This window comes from Zootoca vivipara, chromosome Z2 (assembly GCF_965207765.1).
Source record: "Zootoca vivipara chromosome Z2, rZooViv2.hap1.1, whole genome shotgun sequence".
In the NCBI taxonomy this organism is placed as follows: domain Eukaryota; kingdom Metazoa; phylum Chordata; class Lepidosauria; order Squamata; family Lacertidae; genus Zootoca; species Zootoca vivipara.
Window position 1 is genome coordinate 32,700,003 of NC_142585.1, and position 23,500 is coordinate 32,723,502.

Genomic DNA, 23,500 nt, shown 5'->3' on the forward strand with positions numbered 1-23,500 from the left:
GAAAGTTTGCTTCAGTTTATGAACGCTTCAGTTTATGAACAGACTTCCGGAACCAATTGTGTTCATAAACCGAGGTACCACTGTAATTATGATCAATGCATCTTGCTTAGGTTAAGTGAAAGAAAATCAGGAAGACAGATGGAACCACACTTATGACAACATAAGAAGAACCTGCTGGATCAGGCCAGTGGCCCATCTAGTCCAGGATCCTGTTCTCACAGTAGCTGACTAGATGCCCCAAGTGGAAACCCTTACTCAGGATTCAAGCACAACCCTTCCTGGGGTTTACAGCAACTGGAATTCAGAAGCATTGCTGCTTCTGACCATGGAAGCAGAGCACAGCCATTGTGGCTATCAGCCATCAACAGTCCTCTCCTCCTCCATGGATCTGTCTAATCCTCTGTTAAAGCCATTCTTGTTCAAGGAGCATTCAACGTCAGGGTGGGTCAGGTGGAAACAGTAAACTTGATTTATTGGGGGAAAAAACTATTACATTTATTCCTTTATTACACAGGTTTAAATTTTGTTTCCCCCCCTTATAAAAATACCTTTCAATGGGCACTGTTGGATTGGAATGTTTGAACCTGTACAAAGAGGTCTGGGCATTCACACACATATCCCACAATACTTTAAAAAAAGCCGGGGGAGGAGTATGTATTTAAAACTTTGTTTTTTCATAGGTTTATTTTTTTCTCTCAATCAACATTTGTTCAAGTCATAATATATATTAAGAGAGGAAAAGGGGAGGGGATAAAATTACACAGAAATATATGTCTGCAAATACAAGGAATAATTTTTATTGCAATATACCGTTAGGTAAGTGGTCTGGGAGGGAGGGAGGAAAAAGGGTCAAAACTTCAGTACAGTTTTACAACACTTGGTAGGATTATTTTTTTGACAGAAACACCCAACAGAAAGAAAGGGGGGGTTAAAGATTCATTGATGACAAATTAGCAGAACAGAATCACATGACCTAAGTGTGTGGGTGTGCTTAGTAGGTCTCTCCATCCATCCATATTAATAAGCCATTTCTTTTGCAGGTGCAAATACTCAAGCCTTTGGATTTCCTAGCTGTTCAGAAACTGCCTGGTGCCCTCAAGATGTCTGGGAATTGTAGCCCTGGGGGCACCAGGTTATAGAGGGATGGTCTAATGCATAGGCACCAGTTGAGCCTCTTGGGGCTGACTCTTCATATCCATGAACTGAAAGTGCAATCTGGGCTCTAACACCAGCTTAACCAAAGGGGGTGAGAGAAGGGAGGCCTGCTCATTCATTTCAGGGTGTCATTATCCTTAACCTAATGCATTCCTGCCTCCACCTGTTGCATTGTGGGGGGAAGCTCAAGGAATGCTATGTAATAGCAATTCTCTATCCACCAGGGAAGCTGCCTTGCTCTCCCTGATCTTCTCAATGAGGGGTCCCTGGTGTGTGTTTCCAAGCTTGCCCAAGAGAACACAAAATGCTCTGATTACAGGTAGGTAGCCGTGTTGGTCTGGATCGAAGTAAAATAAAAAAATTCCTTCAGTAGCACCTTAAAGACCAACTAAGTTTTTATTTTGGTATGAGCTTTCGTGTGCATGCACGCGAAAAGTATCTGAAGAATTCTCAGAGCATTTTTTAAAATGCTCTGAGAATTCTATGGTACAAATATGAATGGAGTCTTAACTTGAAAGCACCATGGAGCACCTCAGGGCCCTGTCCCCTTGGTTCATTTTTTTTAAATAGGAAAATACATAATATAAAGGCTCCTGTTCACAGTATACATGATGTATTTTCCTTTGCAAAGACTGACCTCCAATTGACCTCCTTGGACAGGGGTCTTTGGCACTGCTTCTTATTTTCCTTCTTTAGGAGTACCACTCACCCAGCTCATGGAGAGAAGAAACAAAAAAAGTGAAGGCCCCAACTGAAACAGTTTATTGCTAGCAAGCTTCTGCCCTCCCCTTCCTCAGTGGTCTTTAGGTAAAAGGCACACAGGATCACGCCATCTCTTATGGCTGTTGCAATGCAGTTGTTTTGGGTTGTGGTGGTGGGGGGCAAGCTTGACTTCAGGACACCAAACAAATACATAAATTAGCACCACAAATATTCAGCGCACGAGTACAAATCTGGCATAGTTAATCATCCTATAAAAATGCATGAATATTCTATTTGTTACAAAAGGAAAAACAAAACAAACAACCCCCTCCCCGCAAGCAAGCACAGCTTTAATACTTTTCTACAGAAGTGGGCTGGTCTATGCATTGAAATAATCAGACTAGCATGCAACTCCATTCAAGACTGTGGATGGGGTGAGGGTCGAGAGGGGTGGTGGTGGAATGGGATGCTGGAAAGGTGCTCAACCAGAACATCATTAAATGAGCCTTGGAGGGAGGTAAATGGCAGGGGGGTGTCCACCAGTGTCGTCGTCAGAGATAGCACCAACAAAAAAGAGAAAATGTAAATAATAATAATAAAAAATATAAGCACCTGTGTTTTTATTATTTTTTAATTATTTTAAAAGTAAAAATAATAATGGAGATCCCTGCCATGTACAATCCTCCAATTAGGGAGGAGGAGGAGTAATTTTGGGGAGGGGGGAAGAGGCTTTTAGTTGGGGGGGGGGAAAGATTTTTTTTATTTTTAAAAATGAAACCTGTACCTTGAAATCAAGTGGAGTGACAGCTGACCCCAAGTCTGTACTACTTGTCAGAGCTGACAAAGGCACTTTTTTCTTTTTCTTTTTGCAGCGGAGTCATGGATTTCCAGTATAGCAATATGCTTTGTTAATTAAAAAACAACACACAATCCTGACATTCCTCAGGGTCTCGTTTCCTTTGGAGAGCTGCTGCATGGTTGATCTGATCACCTCCCCCCACCCCTCCAAAAGTAAAACTACTCAGGCACATGAGGAATATTTTTGTGATTGTGTAATCATCAATAGAGAAAGCACCAGCTTAGTCAGAAGTAAGGGTAAAATCCTGGAAGACACGCTTACTCGGGAGTAAGGAGGAGAAACTCAAGTGCAGCCTTACACCTGTGTTTATGCATAAGGCTCAAAGTGCCTGAATGTTTTTACGAGGTGCACCCACCCCACAGGTGCAGGGAGGGAACCGCAACAGCAATTCATTGCCTGCGTTGCAGGAGGCTGGACTAGTTGACCCCTGGGGTCCCTTCCAACTCTGCGTGATTTTATGCCTCCTGGGACTGGTGTTTTTCATCAGATGGGTTGGTTTGCTGGTAAGAAATGTGGGCTCGTTAAATTATCAATTAGGGACATGGGGCAAGTCACATGCATGCTTTGAACCAGAGGCATTTTATATTTAATATAATAATATACAAATATTTACTTAACAACATACAAAAATAGAAGCACCTTTATCATATGGGGAAGACAGTCAGAACCTGGGAAAAGTTTTCTTTCCTGTAATTGGTTTCAGTTGTAACTTTTAGGATCAAAGTTTTACAAAAAGCAATTAAAAAAAAGTTTATTCCATATGAGTTCTGTTTGAAATACCAGCGGTCTGGTAATCTGACCTGGGAGGATTCTGGAGGATTCCTAAGTTTACACTCCTGTGCCAAGGACAAGTGAGTTGTTGTGTCACACCTGGAGAATAGTTTTCTGTGGGATTTTTCCAGAACCTTCCAAGTGATGGGGAACTTTAACGACCAACAGTACCTGGTCTTCCCCCAGCTTTGGCAAGGCTGTCAAAATTACGGAAGAACAAGACCTGGTTTTGTGGTCTCGGTGTGTTGAAACAACAGCTGTATGTTCAAGTGCAGGAAACTCTTTGGTGGCCTCAGAGGAGCTGCAGAACAAGAGGGTTGTTAGGAGAGATGGCCTTTGCTGATAGTGGATGTCCTTAGGTCATGTGATTCTGGAGTCTGCAGTGGGAATGATGATCCTGTCTTTGACTGGGGCTTAAAAATGGTTTGGGAAGGGTGATCCGGCGGCAGAGTTGGAGCGCAGGCAAAACAGAAGCGGGGGGAGGAAAGAAAAACCCAAATAGATAGCAATCCCATCAAACTGTCCAGTTTTAGAACGTGCATGTGACGATGACACAAAAATGGAACCAAAAACCGAAGGCGCGATGAGGTTACGAGGTTGCTCATTTTGGAAAACTAGTTTTCTGAGTGGTCCCTTAGCCCATGAAGCAAGCTGGTCCCACCTCGAACCCAAACTTCTGCGATGCTTCTCCAAAGTCGTTGAACATGATGTCGACAATGGGGACCTGCTCCACTTTGGGGGTGTTGATTTCCAAGACCGTCTTCTGGTAGCCTTTCTTTGCCTGGAGGGAAATGCAGAAAATTGAAAGGGTGGTCCTTATGATTCTGAGCTTATGATTCTGAGCAACTGGCATTCAAAAGCATACTGCTTCCAACAGTGGAGGTAGACCATCCACCCCCACCCATCTTTCCCCCCATCTACCTCTTTTCCCCTTTTCTTCCCAATGTCTCAACAAATGAAACTGATTTGTAAAGATGTTACGAGAGACATTGCACATATTTTTGTAAATCAAGAAAATCTTTAATAAAAAAACCCAGAGGGCAGTGTCGCACAAAGGTCTGGAAAAACAACAAACTGCTGCGCTAATTAGTAAAAAAGTCGCTTCCCTTAAAAAAAAGTCACATAAAACTTTTTTCTTTTTAATATGGGTGAATGCAAAATGCCTTTCTTCTTCTTCTTCCAGAGAATGCGCCAAACTTCCTTTTGATCATTTTTGCATATGAGGGCGTGCAAGTCCATTAACACTGGAGGATATTTATGCAAATATGCTCAGGACCAGGATCTTTACAGAAACAACCACAACCATGTATAATAAACCAATAAAGATAAAAAATAAGAGCCTGATAGATCAGGTCAAAGTGGGCCCATCAAGTCCAGCATCCTGTCCTCACTGTGGCCAACCAGATGCCCCAATGGGAAGCCCATAAACAGAACCTGATCAGAACAGCCACTCTTCCCAGATTCCCAGAAACTGGCATTCAGAGGCATCCTGCCTTTAACAGTAAAGGTGGCATCCAACCCAGAGAGGTGGAACCTCAGGACTAAAGTCCTTACCATTCTCACCATCAAATATCTTTCTTAGAAAGGATGCCAAAAATCAAGGTTTGTTGCCTTCTGTTTGCAAAGCAACTGCCCCACCCCTGAGTTGTGACCTCCAGGTTCTTGCAGTTAGTCCAGTTTGGACTGTGAATCACATTAGCTATGATTCCTGCGTTGCAGGCTGTTGGACTCAATAACCCTTTAGGTCCAACTCTATAGTTCTATGATTCTAAGACATGCAGATACTCACTGCACAGCCGTCCAGGACAGCCCTGATGAAGGGGTTGTTGTCATAGGACATCTCCTCGTCATTGGAGCCCAGGAACCGGATGGCCTTGTCATAGTTGCCAGCTGTGGCATCGTGCCAGGCCACGGACTGGAAGCAATTGTAGGTGAGGTTCTGGTGGGCGGAAGCACTCAGGAGCCTCAGGAAGGTCATCTGCACCACGCCAATGGGGTTGCCATCGGAATCAACATAGGAGAGCTGAGGGGGAAAGAAGAAGAAGAGGAGAGGGAGGAAGCAGGGAATGCAAGGCTGTGCAACAACTTGGAAGGTGGTGGACCTCTCCTTCCCTTGGAGGTTTTGAAGCAGAGGTTGGATAGCCATTTGTCAAAGATGCTGTAGTTGAGATGCCCACATTGCAGGGGGTTGAACTAGATGATCCTCAGGGTCCCTTCCAACTCTATGATTCCATGAAATTGGGAGGCATCCTGGGCTAACAACAGATGGTGTATGGAAGGCAGAACATAAGAAAGAGCTTTGCAGCTGCATCAGGACAAAGGCAGCATACTGTTCTTACAGTGGCCAACCAGGTGCCCCAATGGGAAGCCCACAAGCAGGACCTGAACGCAACTGCAGAGCTCTCTCCACTTGTGATTCCAAGCAACTGGAATTCAGAGTTATTCATACTGCCTCCCAACAGTGGGTGGAGCCCTGCTGGTTCAGGCCAATGGCTCATCTAGTCTGGCATCCTGTCCTTACAGGTCAAAGAGATGCTTATGATGTCAAGCAGGACACAAGCACAAGAGCACTCTCTCCACCCACTGTGGCTTCCATTAATTTCATAGAATCCTAGAATTGTAGAGTTAGAAGGGACACAAAGGGTCTTCAAAGCCAACCCCCAGCAATGCAGGAATCACAGTTCATTTCAATGGATCTGCTCTGGGTAGGTAGGCAGGGAAATGTGTATGCAGCAAAGAACAGGCTACAGGGTGTAGCAGATGGAATATTTGGGCATTCTGTTCTGGTTTTGCAACTGCTCTCAGACAGAAGTACCTGCCCTTGCTAGATATTATGGACTGCATTTTAGGAATGTGTTCTGGAGACAGCCTGTTCCTTTGAAAGGACCTGGAAGGGGACGGAAGGAAATAGGGATGTACCAAATGAAAACCGGAGACTCAGAGTGAAAGCAACTTCACAAGGAAGGCATCACAAAGAAAGAAAGAAAGAAAGAAAGAAAGTGTATACCAACCAATGATCTGGAACTGTGTCGACGCTTATCCGGAGAGATCAACATGACTAATCATGGCAAGCTCAGCATGCCAACAGAGAAGGCGCTACCTGCATTTTAGAAGACAAACTGGCCAACTAGCTGGCACCACCTCAGAGCTGCCATATTCCTTTCTTAGTCATTTCGGGGAGGCGGCACTGATTTATAGCCATGGTGGCGATTGAGAAAGAGGAATGCTCACCCAACAGAGGATCCCAAATCAAATTGGAAAAGGTTATGGAGCTTGCTTGTGCCCTTCTCCAGGACTATTACAGGTCACTGCTTTTTAACGAGTATTGTAGGGCATCTCCTGCAGAATGTCACTAGCCTTATCATCCTCCTTGGAATTCTTCTAGTATAGGAGAATTCTCCAAATCACAGGCCACCGTACATTTGAAACACAGTGATACCATTTTAAACAGTCATGGATCCTCCTAAAAAATTCTGAGAGCTTGAGTTTATTCAGGGTGCTAAGAGTTCTTAGGAGACCTCTATTCCCTCTCCCAGAACTACAATCTCCATTGTTTCCTGGGAATAATGATTGGTTATTAAGGCATTCTGAACAAACTGCAGCTTCTAACCTTCCTTACAAGGTTGTTGTGTGGACTTTCCCCAAAGAATTATGGGAGCTGTAGTTTGTCAAAGGTGCTGAGAGTTTTTAGGAGATCTCTGTTCCTCCTTTACAGAACTACATTTCTTGGGAAGAGGTGAACCACTCTGGAAATTGTAGGTCTGTGAAGGGAATGGGGCGGATATCCTAATAAATCTCAGCACCCTGAACAAACCACATCTCCCAGGATTCTTTGGGGGAAACCATAACTAACATGGCACTAAAGCAGATCATAGCCTACAGACATGGCCAACTCTGCGAGATGAGGGTTCAAATGCACATTCAGCCATGAAGCTCACTGGGTGACCTCAGGCCAGACACTGCCTCCGTCAGTCTAACCCAGTGTTTCCCAACCTTGTGCCTCCAGCTGTTTTTGGACTACAACTCCCATCATCCCTAGCTAGCAAGACCAGTGGTCAGGAATGATGGGAATTGTAGTCACAAAACATCTGGAGGCACAAGGTTGGGAAACACTGGTCTAACCTACTTCACAGAGTTGTTGTGGGGATATAATATGAAGAAGGAGAACCACGTATGCCACCTTGAGCTCCTTGGAGGAAAGGTGGAATATAAACAAAATGAATAATAATAATAATAATAATATCCATTCATTTCAATGGGACTACTTTGAGTAGAATTTACTTGGCTACAGCTTGCTTCACTATCCATCTGTACAAGAGCCTATACGGGTCATTTGACCCTTTTAAAAAAAATTAACAAAGCAGTTTTGTGAAATAATAATAATAATTATTAAACCAACAGGACAACATGTCCTCAGAGCTGCTTGTTTACTTATAATATTATAATAATAAGAGTTCGTGACTGGAGCCATATGGCTGCAAGATTATAATGAGCTTGAACAGGTGCAAAAGCTCATAAAATTCTAATGGGAGTTAGGCATTTGTTCCAGGGCTGGAGTAGGGGGAGGGGGGAACCCCCCCAAGGTGAAACTCACAATTTGTAATCCCATTTTTCACTCTCCTGGATGGAAAAGGTACTCTGGGCAATTAAAGAAGGGGGGGGAACCCTCCTCCTGAATAGCTTAGGAGTTTGGAGGTGAATAAGGCACACAGAGAGCCACATCCACACCAGAGATTGAAAGCACAGGGATGCCACATTCAACAGTCATGGCTTCTTCCCCCAAAGAATCCTGAGAACTATAGTATGTTCAGGAATGGGGTTAGCCACATTAAAAGCCCTGCAGTGCATCACTGAGGAGCTGGGTTTTCTGAGACCTTTTGGGGCTTGGAGAAACTCTCCCACAGACCTCAGCGGTCTTCTCTGCACCAGAAGAGTTTGTGGGGGTAGTTTTGCTGTGAGGCTAGTGACATTTCTCCAACAAGTCACCTGCTCCTTCCAAAATATCGGGTTGGGGTGTCTTCTAGGTGCAGGTAGCTATTTTGAACAGAAGATGCAATACTAAAGCAGAAGGAGATCAGCAGGACATCAAAATTTGCAAAGAGGCAGGAAGGAAGATTTTTGAGGTTTTCAGGAATTGCTAACCATTCAGGTCCCCCTGTCCCCAGCACAAAAAGGTTTGCCTATGGCTAGCAGAGAGCAGAGAAACTGGCCAAGGCACAAAGACTACATGTGGTGCAGCACCGATACTGCAAATTAGTACAGTGCTGTGCATTTGCGGACATAACAACTCTCTCCCCTGTATGGGGAGGGAAGGGGCTCTTAACACGTACACAGGAGATGGCAGTTTTGCTATGTTAAGTGGGAGCTCCCTGGCCAGCCATGTGGGTGCAGATTCAAGAGTGTTGCATGCAAAGTGATGGTGGCTGAAGGACCAGGATGCCCATTTCGTTTGGTTTTGAAGATTTAAGGCAGAAGCATCATGAGCTAATGTGGTGTAGTGGTTAGAGGGTTGGATTAGCACCTGGGAGCCCAGGGTTCAAATCCTCACCTGGCCATGAATCTCACTGGGTGACCTTGGGGGTCAGTCCCCGCCTCTTAGTCTAGCCTACCCTCACAGGGTTGTTGTGGGAATTAAATGAAGAGTGGGAGATCTGTGCAGAAGCTCCTTGGTGAAAAAGGTGATATATGAATGCAAGCAATAAAATTCAAATAGGTTTTGCAAGAGAGCCATAGACTGGAGGGATGGATCCAAACCAAAACCAACTGATTCTCATATTCCATAGGGCTGCTCAGAGTAGACATACTGGCATTACTAACGTGGGTATGTTCAGTTCAGTGGGTGTCCTCTGAATACAACGTAGCTGGAACCAACCCATTTAATTAATTAAACTAATTGGTACCTTGCTACAGGTATCCATGAATAACATATTAAGGAATCTAATGAATTCGGAGCTTCAGCAGTCAGTAAAATCTTTTTATTGCTCCCACTCCATCACTGGCTCAAGTTCGAATTTGCAGACTTTCAAGTTCAGAACCATGAAAGGCTGAATCCTGAGACTTGTCTAAGTTATGCAAAACTGAGTAAAAGTTGTGCACTAGATTCAGCCCAGGCCCGAAACCAAAACCAGTTCATGTGAGATCTGGGCTTTGGCCAGGTCGGGTGGAGACAGCCCTAGGTTGCCCTCAGTTACATCGGGCCATCTGGAGTACCCCAGGAGTGTGGCATTGCAGGGTGGGGTGGAGAAGAAACTGTGTCAGCTGCACACATCTGTTCCCAGCAGGGGAACACAAACATGAACCCTCTACTCACTCACTGGCTGAAGGCACTAGGGAATCAGACCCCAGTGCTATTGGATCCTCCTGTGCTTTCAGTGTTGTCAGGAGGGTGGAAGGAGACACACCCTAATTAAAATGGATTCAGGGACACATCTAGGCCAGCTGTTTCCCAGGTTGGAGCCTTGGATTGGGTCTGGGTGCATGTGTACTGCACACTGCCCTAGTCAGCCACTTGTGGCTAATGTTAGCCAGCCAGATGGTGACAGGCAGATCTTGGAGGAGGCAAGAAGCAAGGATACACCCCGGTTCCTCCTTAAACTGTTCCTCTGTAGTCATTTAGAGCCCCCCAGTGCCCGTGCTGGTTAGTCCATCATGCAGTGTGTGAGCGAGCAGGTTTTTCAGGAGATGGCCATAACCAAGAAGCGGGCATGTCTGGCATGTCTCCTCCCAGTCAGAGGCGTGGTGGGGTGCCAAAAGCTGAGCAACTTACCAGGGACCCCCGCTTGAAATGACTATACCATGTGGCCGGCTGCTCTTTGGGCCATCGAGCCATTTTGCTCTGCAAAATACGAGACACGTTTAAAGCAAAACTGGAAAGTGAGAAGGGGGAGTGCCTTACCAGTTTACCACGCTTGAATTCACTGAACCAGGAGCCTGGGTTTTCCTTGGGCCATGTGGTAATCCTGGCCTGAAAGTGGCGGAAGAGGCGTGGCGGGGAGGAAGAAAAGGAAAAAGGGTTGAGAGAGAAAAAGAAAGAGAAGAGTTATATTCGGAGGGGCACAGACTCACATTGAAATATCTCCAAACTCTCCCTAAAATACACATAAAGACATCCTTGTTGGGTCAGGCCAAAGGGGGTCCATCTAGTGCAGCATCCTTTCATGACAATAGCCAACCAAGTGCTCCAGTGGGAAGCCCACAAGCAGGACCGAGTACAACAGTAACACTACCCCCACTTGAGATTAACGTCAACTGGTATTCAGAAGCATATCAACGTAGACACTGGAGGGGGATATCTGTGGCACGCCAGTTGTTGTTGGACTACAACTCCCTTCAGCCCCAGCCAGCACAGTCAATGGTTGGGGATGATCATAGAATCATAGAGTTGGAAGAGACCACAAGGGCCATCCAGTCCAACCCCCTGCCAAGCAGGAAACACCATCAAAGCATTCTTGACATATGCCTGTCAAGCCTCTGCTTAAAGACCTCCAAAGAAGGAGACTCCACCACACTCCTTGGTAGCAAATTCCACTGCCGAACAGCTCTTACTGTCAGGAAGTTCTTCCTAATGTTTAGGTGGAATCTTCTTTCTTGAAGTTTGAATCCATTGCTCCGTGTCCGCTTCTCTGGAGCAGCAGAAAACAATCTTTCTCCCTCCTCCATATGACATCCTTTAATATATTTGAACATGGCTATCATATCACCCCTTAACCTTCTCTTCTCTAGGCTAAACATACCCAGCTCCCTAAGCCGTTCCTCATAAGGCATCGTTTCCAGGCCTTTGACCATTTTGGTTGCCCTCTTCTGGACACGTTCCAGCTTGTCAGTATCCTTCTTGAACTGTGGTGCCCAGAACTGGACACAGTACTCCAGGTGAGGTCTGACCAGAGCAGAATACAGTAGTACTATTACTTCCCTAGATCTAGATGCTATATTCCTATTGATGCAGCCCAGAATTGCATTGGCTTTTTTAGCTGCTGCATCACACTGCTGACTCATGTCAAGTTTGTGGTCTATGATGGGAGCTGTAGTGCAGCAACACCTGGAGGGCCACAGATTCCCCACTTCCTTGACACAGAAAACAAGAAGAGCCTGACTGCTGGATCCAGCTAAAGGGTGCTCATCTAGTCCAGCTTCCTATTCTCACAATGGCCACCCAGTTGTCCCAATGGGAAGCCTTGGAAGCAGGACCTGAGCAGAAGAGCAACTTTCTCCTGTGGCTTCTAGCAACTAGTATTCAGAAGCATTACTGCCTCCAATAGCAGAGTGAAAACACATTAAGAGCCCTCCTGGATGAGGCCAAAGGGGGCCCAAGTAGTCCAGCAACCTGTTCTTACAGTGGCCAACCAGGTGCCCATTAGGAGAAGCCAGCAAGCATGATGTGACTACAACAACAATTCTCTCCTGCAAATATATTTTTAAAATGCCCCCCCCCCCCCGGTTAGGTAGGAGAACGGCATTGCAAAATTCAGAAAACTGTTGATTTCAAAGGAGAGTGGTGTTTTGGTTCTAGAAATGAAATTCTGAAAAGTTCACATTAGAAATATAAGCGGATCAAATCCCCCCCCCCCAATCCAGAGGTATTTTTGTTACCATGACAGCTATGTTCCTCCTTTCTGTTTAAAATCAAGGTGACCTAGTGCCAAATCTGAGCTTTTTCTCTCTCTTTATCTTGGAAGAATTCCTGAACTGGAAAGTTAACTGCTTGACTTCAAGATCAAACTTTTCAACCCTTACGAATGCACAGCTGTAAAACAATTATGCCCCCGGTGACAACTCTCATTACTTTGGGGTTAATGGTCTGTATAACCTCTGGAGAGGTGTTGGGCTACAACCATCAGCAAGCCCTGCCAATAAAGAACAAGCAGAAATATCACTCTCCTGGGTAAATGGTCCATTTATCCAGGAAGGTTGGAGGTGGCTGAATAAGGTTTGGAAGCAAATGGTTAGAATGGCAAAACTGCTACTCTGAGCCCAGAACCAATGAAGAGCCCATGTAGGGTCAGCCCAATTGGTTTGTATCACCAATGTTGAATCTGTCAGAGCAATTGCATCCTTGACATCTTCCTTGGGCACCCATGATGCCACAGAACCCACTTCTGGTTACCCTGAACATGAGCCTGCTGGAATGAGGCCAATGGCCCATCTAATCCAGCATCTTGTTGTCATAAAAACAAAATAACCTGCTTGATCAGGCAAGTGGCTCATCTACTCTAGCATCATCTTCTCACAGTGGCCAACCAGATGCTCATTAGGAGAACCCCTCAGCACCCAAGCACAAGATCCCTCTTCCCTCTTGTGGTTTTCAGCAGCTGGTACTCAGAAACATTACTGACTCCAACTGCAGAGGCAGAACATAGCCATTGTGGTTAGTAGCCATCAATAGCCCTCTCCTCCATGGATTTGCCCTCTTTTAAAATCACCCACTTTAGTGGCCATCACTGCCTCCTGTGGGAGAAAGTTCCATAGTTTAACCATGTGCTGCATAAAGAAGTGAAGAAAAGTGCACAGAGCTGAAGGAGGAAATTGGAAGTAATTCTATGCTTAGGGAAAAACATAAGAAATTGGGTGTTGCCTTCTACTGAAGGCTCAATATTTCCAATACGCAGTGGCAGAGGCTCTCTGGGACTTTGGGTACAGGACATTGCCAGCCCTACCTGAAGACTGAACACGGAATCTTCTTGCATGCAAGTAATATGTTCAACTACTGAGCCCTTCCTTTAGAACTGAAGTAGGAGTCTAGTCTTCATACTTTTGAAGAAAGAGTTGAGTTGAAAAAGCACACGGGAAGCTGCATTATACTGAGTGAAATCCATTGGTCCATCTAAGTTTAGTACTGCCTACATTGACTGGCAGCAGTGGTTCTCTAGGGTTTCCTACTTGGAGACGCCATTGGAGATTAAACATAGGGCCTCCTGCATACAAAGCAAATGCTTCATCGAGTTGTGGTCCTTCCCCTATAAACAAAGAACTAGTCCTCATAGTTCTGAATAAAAGGTTGAGTTAAATAGGAATATAGGAAGCTATCTTAGAATCATGGAATCATAGAATTGTAGCATTGGAAGGGACTCCAAACGCCATCTTGTCCAACCCCCTGCAATGCAGGAATAACTGCAAAAGAATCCTTGATAGATGGCCATTCAACCACAGGATGTTAAAAAACCTCCAAGGAAGGAGAGGCCACCACCTTCGAAGGGAGTCTGTTCCACCACTGAATGACAGAAAGCTATTCTTGATGTTTAGTTGTAATCTCCTTTCTTGTCATTCTTGTCATAGGTTTGGGTCCTCCCCTCCAGAGCAGCAGAAAACAAGCTGGCTCCATCTTCCACATGGGAATCCTTCAGATAGTTGAAGACAGCTATCAAATATAGTTTTACTGAGCCAGGCCATTGGGTCCATCCAGCTTAGCATTGCCAAAAGCTCTTCAGAATTTTGAAAAGGGGTCTTTTCCAGTCCTAGCTGGAGATGCAACTGGAGACTGATCTTGGGACCTTTTGCATGCAAAGCAGATGCTCTGCCACGGAGCCACGGAGCCCTGGAGCCTGGAGTTCTTTGAAGCATAATCTTAAAGGATCTGACCTGGAAGGCTTTGACTATACAGTGGTACCTCTACTTACAAATTTAATGCGTTCCGAACGCACATTTGTAAGTAAAAAAAAAATGTAAGTCGAATCCCATAGGAATGCATTGGGAGAAAAAAATTCGTAAGTCGAAGCAACCCTATCTAAAATTCGTAAGTAGAAAAAGTCCTATCTAAACCGCAAAAAGATGGCGGACGGAGCTCCATTCGTAAGTAGAGTTATTCGTAAGTAGAGTTATTCGTAAGTAGAGGTACCACTGTATCCTGAACAGTGGAATGATTAAGGAAATCATGTTTTCTTCCTAAAATGTTCATAACAGCCCACTGGAAAAAAATTTCATCAAAGTCTCCTGTTCCTCCTTAATACTGTTCTACATAATCTCTCCACTCCCAGCCTATTAACTGCTCTCATGATTTCTTTATGAAATGCAACACAGCTACATTTTTTCTGCATTTTATATGCAAACATGGGAAAGGCTACTTTCAGGACAGTGAGCTATTAGGCTTATAAAAAAATATGTACTGTGAATAAGCAAGTACCTTTTCTTTATCACAATAATTTATACACAGGCCTTTTGAGCTACAGCCTCTCACTTCAAATATATTTCTGGAGATCAAGCCATGATTAGGAATTGAGTAGCTTTTTAGGGTGCAATTAGGCACAGAGATAGGGGCCGCTTGGTTCTAAATAATGTGGTGGACTCTCATTTGTTGAAGGTTTCTTAGCAGTGGTTGGATAGTCACCTACCAGGGATTCTTTAGCTGTGACCCCTGCATTGCAGGGGCTTGGGCTAGATAACCCTCGGGGGCCCTTCCAACTCTACAATTATATGATTTTAAGCTTCCTATAGAACCAAATCAAGGATCCAATGGACAGGTCAACTTTTTCTGCCTGCCTTCCAATGTGAAAGTGAAAGGGATGCCCAGATTAGTGAGAAAGGAATCAGATTAGTGAGAAAGAAAGTAAGAGGAAAAAGCTCACAAGAATCACTTACCCCTTCTGACTTCTTATCTGGGAAGATGCAGGTCTCCCCACCAGCGGTGAAATTACAGTAAACTTTGAAGGAATCCCTGGAACAACCTTGATTAGGATCTACCCAGTATTCACCTGGAGTTGGGACCATGTTTTTTTGAGGGGAGGGAGGAAGACAGGAAGAGTTGATACAAATCCTACGATTTAATCATCTAACACATTCCTACGTTTGTGAAAATCCTACTGTATGACACCAATTTCTTTTTGCAACAATAAAAAGGGACTAGGGATGGAAGGATATGTTTTGTTTTCTCAGTAGCAATTTGCAATCCCTCTTAAAAATAATCCTCATGAAAATCCACGAGCATTTTGGAGTGAATTTCTCCTAATAAACCAATTTTATGCAACAAATGCTTATGTGCAGTTTTCACCAACAAATACATTTTTGCAAGAGATTTCCCTAAACGTTATTTGTATTTGTATGTTATTTTCGTATCCTCATTTTTTATGCACTTTCCCCCCTAATATCCTCATTTTTTATGCACTCTTCCCCCTAAGCTATGCATTTTGTGAAACACTGGTTGATTGGAGAACTGCATCACGGAATTAGGGTAAGTGCAAATTTTTGATTTGCCTATTGTTTCAGAAAGTGCAGGTTTGATGGAACCAGCTTTTAGACTCAAGAGTTGTGGAGGTGGAAGGGACCCCATGGGTCAACCTGTACGAATACCGGCAGCAATCCCAGCAATTCAGGAATCCCAGCTACCGAACTGAACGTCTCCTCCATCCCTATCTGAGGCATGTAGAAATTGCAGATGTGTACAACACTGTTCTGGTTCCCAGATGAACCCTACTTCCCCTTCCCCATTTCCACTGATGCCCATCCATACCGTCTGGGAAATCCGGATGACAGAGTTGCAGATCTTTGCAGGTGCGAGCCGGGTTGTGCTGAGTGCCCAGCGGGTGCTTCATCTGCTCAATTTCCAGTTTCAGAGAGTTCAAGGAGCCAAAGATCTCCTCCATGCCGTCGGCGTAGTCCATGTAGTTGTCAGCATTGCCTTCGTTGACTAACTGGCTGGCGTCAATGTTCCGCCGGGTCCTCTTGGAGGACTGGATGGGAAGTGGTTGGATCACTTCCCCTGGAGGACCCTGGGGCAAGGAAGAAGTAGAGTGACACAGTTAAACTGGTGCTGAAGACAGAGAAAGACAACACAAGGATGGACTACTGTAAGCTGCTCTTCAAGGGACTGCCTTTGGGCCTGGTTTGGAAGCTCCAGCTGGTGCAGAATGTGGTATCCAGATTGCTGATGGGGGCATCCCGCTGAGAACATGGGACCCGCTGTTATACTGGCTGCCCATCTAATACCAAGCCAGGTTCACGCAAATTCGTGAAGCGTTCCATATTTTTACTTCAGTTACTTTGGAACTTTGGAATACGACAAGTTCGCTGACTACTTAACTACTTTGAAACTTTGCAATACAAAGCTTTTCAGCGTGTTTCTTATTGAATGACTTTTTGCCATTTGGTTCCATTCATATCAACAGGGACTTCCAGAGACCTATTGGAATTGTTTTCATGTGAATTATATTATATATTCTAGTCTTGTTTGACATTACATATGTTGTAAATACATTCTGTTCGTTCGTATTTGGCCACGTGTTGCTCTGTTCTTGGTTTCAAAGCATATTTACTGGCTGCCCATCTCTACCAAGCTGCTCCCAAGGTTCAAGGTCATTGTATTAATTTACAAAGCCCTGAACAACTAACATCCAGGGTACCTCAGGGATCACCTGAGCCTTTATATTCTATGTTGAACAATGAAATTCTCTGCAGGAGGATTGTTAGATGTCCCCTGAGTTGGGGAGGCTTGTTTGACACCAATGAGAAACTAAGCCTTTAGTGTCATTGGCCCAGTCCAGGGGAACTTAAGGCACTGGACTTTCAGCAGGAACCTTCTATACCAACTTTTAAACACCCATTGAAAACATTTGTTATTCTCCCAGGCCTGTGCAGGCAGTTAAGAAGAGATCCTTCCACAATGGTTAACTGATGTCTGCTTTTAACTTTCCTGTGTATTTACTGTAAGGTCCTATGTCATTTTGGTGTAAACAACTTTGTTATTTGTTTATGAAAAAGCTGCCTGTAAATATTTCCAATAAAAAGGGGAGAGGTGTTCCAAAAACACAAAGGACATGGTGACCAGTACTTACAGGAGGCCCTGGTGGCCCAGGGTGACCCGTTTCCCCTTTTGGACCTGTTGGACCCTAGAAAGACAAAGAAACAGAAACCAGCACATGTTAGTTAGGTGGGCAATACAGACAACCACAGACCAGAGACTTGCCATCAAGGGATAACTCCTATTTGCTGTGGCCAGCCCTCTGACCCCAAGTCCTTTATATGGGAGCAGCTGCACGATGAACAAAGATAGCCTTCTGAGTGTAGTTAAAAGAACCAGGTAAGGCCATCTCTTAACACACCCGAAGAGGGGTGGCAGTTTTCATCAATGTTTGAACGCAGAGAGCCATTTTGATTCAAGATGGTAGCCCGAAAAACAACTTTGGTGTGACTTTGCACATTTTTTTGGTGTAGCTGCTTCTCAAGATATTGTTGCCAAACTCAATTCAGGGGTTCCTTGGGCAGGGATCGTCTTTGATGCTCAGATGCCAGGTGCCATTTTGAATCAAGATGGGAGACCAAAATGTGACTTTGGCATGACTTTACCAAATTAATGTTCCCAGTTGCATAGGTTCGACTTACCGATGATCCTTTAGCACCTTTTGGACCAGGGGGACCCTAGACCATGGAGAGAGCCAAACCAACAGTTAGTAGATTCACACACATACACAAATTATCACTCACATTAATGCAAACTACTGATTTAAAACCCAAACACTATTGCAGGTTTCAAATGAATGTGCTAGGGATACATTTCACCTCTCCTCAAATATGGAAGATGGAGCAAGCTTGTTTTCTCCTGTTCTACAGGGTAGGACACGAACCAATGGATTCAAGTCACAAGAAAGGAGATTCCAACTGAACATTAGGTAGAATTTTCTGACAGTAAGAGCTCTTTGACAGTGGAAAGGACATCCTCAGAAGGCAGTGGACGTTGGATGGCCACCTGTCATGGATGCTTTAGTTGAGAGATTCCTGCACTGCAGGGGGCTGGATTAGATGACCCTTGGAGTCCTTTCCAAGTCTACAATTCTATGATTCTATGAAGCCTCGAAGCAATATTTTAAAACATCTGTTTAACATTTTTTAAAAAAAAGAAATTTCAGAATTACTATGGGTTGTCTCCTGCCTACATTTTACTCAGAGTATCATAGAATCATAGACTCACAGAAATTTATGTTCCAAAGTTAGTCATGTCCATTCATTCTATTCGGGGGCTAACTCAGCCAACTCCTAGGTGTACTCTGGGATGGGCCATAGCTCAATTTTGGTGCAGCAGCTTTGCATGCTGAATATGCCAGGTTCTATCCGAACATCTCCAGGTAGGGCTGGAAATGTCCCCTGCTTGAAACCCTAGAAAGCTGCTCTTCTATATAGAAGATGTTACAGGTAGGTACAGTAGCCGTGTTGGTCTGAGTCGAAACAAAATAAAAAAAAACCCTTCAGTAGCACCTTAAAGACCAACTAAGTTTTTATTTTGGTATGAGCTTTCGTGTGCATGCACACGAAAGAAGAGGGTCAGTGAATTCTAGGGATCGGTCAGTAGAATCTGAGAAAGATCTGGTGCAACAGGTGGTTTCTGGTAGTTTTCGGGGCTCCCATTTGCTTGTTGAACCCACGACAGGACACAATGACATGTACGGTAGCCTACCAGGCTATTTACTAAATAGCTCGCCTCTCTTAGTCACAAGTGACTCATTTGCACCATCATTTTGGGAATCAGGATCTCTGAGAACTTGCTACATACCGGTAACCCTGGAGGACCAGGAGGACCAATTGGACCAGACGGACCTGGAATACCCTATAGAAAGAAATCCAAACAGCAAAATCAATGTTTATTCAAGAGGAATTCAGAAAGTATCTGTTGCTAACAACAAGCTTTGGAGGAACTAATTCTAAATTTGGATGTTTAAAAATATTCAAAGATTTAATCAAACTAATTAATTATTATACAATACAGAAGTACTCGTGAATATTTATAGGAGTACAGTAAATTAAAAGGAATGTATGGTTTTATGTTATGTTGCATATTTATCATTCCAAAACATTAGGAACATTTCCCCATAAATCTCTTTGGCTGATTGATATGTGGCCTCTTAAAGTAAGTTAATGCTATCGCCATTACAACAGACCAGGTGTAGGAAACCTCTGGCCCTGCAGATGTTGCTAAACTACAAAGTCATTCTTCCACTGTCATTGGCCACGTTGATTGGGGCTGATGGGATAATGTCTGGCAACATCTAACAACAGACTGTCCACATGTTTTCTCAATCCAATTTAGCAATTTTATTAATTTAAATTTCATCAGCATCTTAGCATGGTTTCCCACACACTCTACCCCAAATGAATAACAGTTTTGACAGCAGTTTCTCCATATATAATATCTTTTTATATGCTATTTTTACTAATGGGTTCTCACATTCCCCCCCCCCCCCACAAATGCATTTCTTGTACAGGTTGTTTGGTTTGAGAAGTGCATTGCAAAATATAGGAATGTGAAAGTTTGAAGGATAGCTGCATAGTGTATTGGTATGAGTAGTGGAAATCAAGTAGTTTCTCATTAAAACACAAGCAAAAATCAAATTTCTCCCCCAGTCACCACTTAGAAATCAGTCTTGCTGATTGAACGGAAGATGTAAAAATGAGAAAGGAAATTTCCCATCAAGCTCCTGGATGCTCACCTGTTCTCCTTTAGGCCCCGATCCTCCTTGAGGGCCTGGAAGGCCTCGGTCTCCCTTTTCACCTTGCTCACCAGGGGGTCCAATCAAACCAATCAGACCTGGATGACCCTAGGAAAGATCAAATGATGCATTTCAAAATCTCAAGCATGTGAAGGTAAAGAAAAGCATCTTTATTAAATTTAACACATTAATCAAATTTATATCCCACCCCTTCCTCTCCAAGGAGCCCAGGCAGGAAATGAATCAGTGATAAAATAATCTCATTAAAATAGATCAATTAATTAATTAATTGAAGTATTGAAGAACAATTTAAAGCATCTTAAAAAATCATTAAAACACATTGTTTTTGTTTGTTTTTTAAAAAAAGAGATGTAAGCAAATCTTGTGGACTAGTGAGCTGGCATAGTGGTTAGAGTGTTGGACTGGGACCTGTATGTCACAGTGCTGTTAGGCTTAGAGTGAGGAATTAACTCTTTATCATCAAAAGTACACTTGCAAGTCTAGTCCAAAATCAGGCCACTCACCTTTTCTCCCTTTGGACCAGAATCTCCTTTCAAGCCAGGTAAACCAGGTGGTCCCTTAAGAAAGAAAGAGGAACATACTGTAAATAAATAGCACCATGCCATAAACTTCCCTTTAGATAAGTGAGAGCTTAAACTTGTTTTGGATGGAAATTTTGAGGGAGGGGTGAATATGTCAAATTCTGGTTTCTTATTTTTGCAGTCTTTAGTTTGGTTCTCCATTATTTCCACATCAATTTGTGATTTCTTTAGAAAGATCTCATGAAAACGTTAGGTGCAAATCTTTCCTGATATACACATGTCAATTTCACTAATGCATGCATTTATAGGGATAATTTATACTAATATTCGCCTTTTTGTACACATTACTTAGCTGGAAAATGTCACTGCAAAATCTGGAGAAGTTCAAAGGAGGGCTGTGTTTCAGTTCTCAAATTAAAAGTGCTGATACGAGTTTGAGGGTGGGGGAGGAAGTAGGCTGTAATGCAGTTCCTTCTAATTCCTGGATCTAGCAAGTATTAAAATATAAACCAGTTTAGCTTCCTGGCCTCGGCCTTCTGAAATGGCCTTGGCCCAGTATACCTGAAGGAACGTCTCCACCTCCATAGTTTAGCCTGGACACTGAGGTCCAGCTCCGAGGGCCTTCTGGCGGTTCCCTCCCTGTGAGAAGTGAGGTTGCAGGGAACCAGGCAGAGGGCCTTCTTGGTAGTGGCACCCGCCCTGTGGAACGCCCTCCCATCAGATGTCAAGGAAATAAACTGACTTTTAGAAGACATCTGAAGACAGCCCTGTTTAGGGAAGTTTTTAATGTTTTATGTTTTATTGTGCTTTTAATTATGTTGGGAGCCACCCAGAGTGGCTGGGGAAACCCAGTCAGATGGGCGCAGGGTATAAATAATATATTATTATTATTATTATTATTATTATTATTATTATTATTAACCCTGTGTTGTGATTGCCTGGGTGATGAATCAAGAGAACAAATGAAAGGGGGCTCTGTGCAAGATAACATATGAGTGGGGCCCCTCCCTCAACTCACAGATAGTTAGAAAGACAAAGCCTTTCTAATTTGGAGTTTAAAGTTTGTAGTGATGAGACCTAGAAATAACACAGCAAACTGGAGAGTCAGAGAGCAATGTATGATGTCTGTCTGAATCCAAGGATATGGCTATGGGGAAAAACTAGACCCTTTGGGGTGTTAATGCTGTGAACCCTTCCATCATAGGCTCAGGTTGTATATTTGAAAATAAACCATATATTATAAAGACACCACAGTCTCCTCTGTGCTTCATTCCAAAAGGAAACACAAACCCTGGGCAAGAGTTTGGAACCCCTGAAATCTTGCATCACTCAGAGATGGGGGTGGTGTGCAACAGTAAGAAGGAAGTAGGTTTGCTCTTCAATATGACCTGAATCAAATTTCTCCCCCATCCAGACCTAATCCAGACCCAACTCATCTACTTATACCCACATTTTCAAAAATGTAAACCCAGTATCTTTGGAATCTCATAATATTCTCATATCCAAACTTTCTTGCCACCACCCAGCTCTAGCAACATACATGTTGAAGCAGAATGTGTGGGTTTGGGGTGTGCAAGGATCTGGACCTGTAACAGGCTTGAGCCTGTTTTTATTTTAAGGCCATATTTCTGTTCAAGTGTAAGAAGAAGTCAGAATGAAGGAAGGATGGAATGCTGTTTTTCCTGTGTAGCTTGTTTCTTGTGGTTTCTTATTAACCAGGTTGTGATATCTTTGTCATCCCTAGAAAAGGTGTTAACCTCTGTGTATAGGTAGAACACCTGAATTAACAATTCAGAAGAGATGGTGATAGGAGTCTTCTCTAATGCAATTGCTTCTTCTTAATAAAGAGAGTCTTCGACAGACATTCAGTCCAACCACCGTAGTGCTTCTTCCACACAGATAAACAAGGTTTTGTAAAATACAGCCAAGTTATGCAAGAAAGGAGAGTGGGATTCCAAGCTGCATTTTGACTGCAAATGGGAATACATCCCTCAATTCAAAGGCATGCTGGGCAGCTAGACCACAGCCAGAAGCTTCTGCAACAGCTTTGCCAAGTTGGGCATGGGAGTTGGGAGTCCGAAACATCTAGGGTACCAGCCTGGTAAAAGCTGGAATACAGTTTATGACTGCAATGCCCATCATTACAAAGCAGACTTCCTTAACAAGATCAGGACACCTGATTTTGGAAATACAGCGGATCCCAGGAATATGGTGGATACAGAGTGGAAGTGAACTTCCACAATCATCCCCATTATCAACAAACAAACAAATGACAAAAATCCTGCAAAACTTCCAGACGTACCAGTGGTCCTGGAGGTCCGTCTGGGCCTGGAGCACCAGGAAGTCCTTGCTCACCCTGCAAAACAAGGATTACTCATTTTTATTTATTTGTTGAATTTTTAAAGCAAGTTCCATAGTTCAATTCAGGCCCATGCAGAGCTTCTCTGAGAGCTTCTCTTGATACATAGCAACTTTCTATGCCCTGAGTTATGTGGAAGCCTCTGAAGATGCAGAACCCATTCATGGTTTTTTTTTATACTGCTTGGACTTCAGGGAGCCAGCACAGAATCTAGGATGCTGGTGTAATGGCTTGCTTCTCCTACAACACAAGGCTTTCCTATAGATGACTTCTGTGCTCTTAATACTCACCACTGGGCCGGGGATCCCTCGAAGTCCATCTGGACCAGGCTTTCCTGGTGGTCCCTGAGGGCCAACAGGCCCCGTTTTCCCAGGAGGTCCCTCCAAGCCTGATTCACCCTGTGGTGAAAAAGCAAAAGAGAATCAGGCTGTTGTTGGAGGGAAACAGAGGCTGAAACTGAACATGGATTTGACCTTCTGCACCCTCAATAAAATTAGGTTTTTTTTACCTTGGCACCTTTCTCTCCTTGTCGGCCTTCAGGACCCGCTGGCCCAGGTGGGCCCTAAAAGAGATAAAGAAGGTTGATAAGCAAACAGAATCAGATCCATATGCCCTCTGTGATTCCTGCATTGCAGGGGATTGGACAACCCTTTGGGTCCCTTCCAATTCTACAATTCTATGATTCCCCTTATATGTAAGCCCCTTG

The 23,500-nt window shown here is 43.8% G+C and overlaps 1 protein-coding gene across 2 annotated transcripts in view; it reads right to left on the minus strand.

Moving 5' to 3' along the window:
* Window positions 1–775: 775 nt before the first annotated feature.
* The window catches only part of COL5A1 (collagen type V alpha 1 chain), a 192,261-nt gene continuing 169,536 nt past the window's right edge, over window positions 776–23,500 (minus strand). The window contains exons 54-66 of one of the 2 annotated variants that reach the window (XM_088664730.1): window positions 23,303–23,356; window positions 23,085–23,192; window positions 22,738–22,791; window positions 20,418–20,471; window positions 19,894–20,001; window positions 18,960–19,013; window positions 17,795–17,830; window positions 17,248–17,301; window positions 15,927–16,185; window positions 15,059–15,171; window positions 10,383–10,451; window positions 5,277–5,510; window positions 776–4,268 (exon numbers count right to left, since the gene is read on the minus strand). In XM_088664730.1, coding sequence (XP_088520856.1) covers window positions 4,122–4,268; window positions 5,277–5,510; window positions 10,383–10,451; window positions 15,059–15,171; window positions 15,927–16,185; window positions 17,248–17,301; window positions 17,795–17,830; window positions 18,960–19,013; window positions 19,894–20,001; window positions 20,418–20,471; window positions 22,738–22,791; window positions 23,085–23,192; window positions 23,303–23,356 — 1,344 coding nt within the window. In that variant the 3' untranslated portion in view covers window positions 776–4,121. Of the gene's footprint in view, window positions 4,269–5,276; window positions 5,511–10,253; window positions 10,323–10,382; window positions 10,452–15,058; window positions 15,172–15,926; window positions 16,186–17,247; window positions 17,302–17,794; window positions 17,831–18,959; window positions 19,014–19,893; window positions 20,002–20,417; window positions 20,472–22,737; window positions 22,792–23,084; window positions 23,193–23,302; window positions 23,357–23,500 lie in introns of both variants that reach the window. The other variant, XM_088664731.1, reaches the window with a different exon arrangement.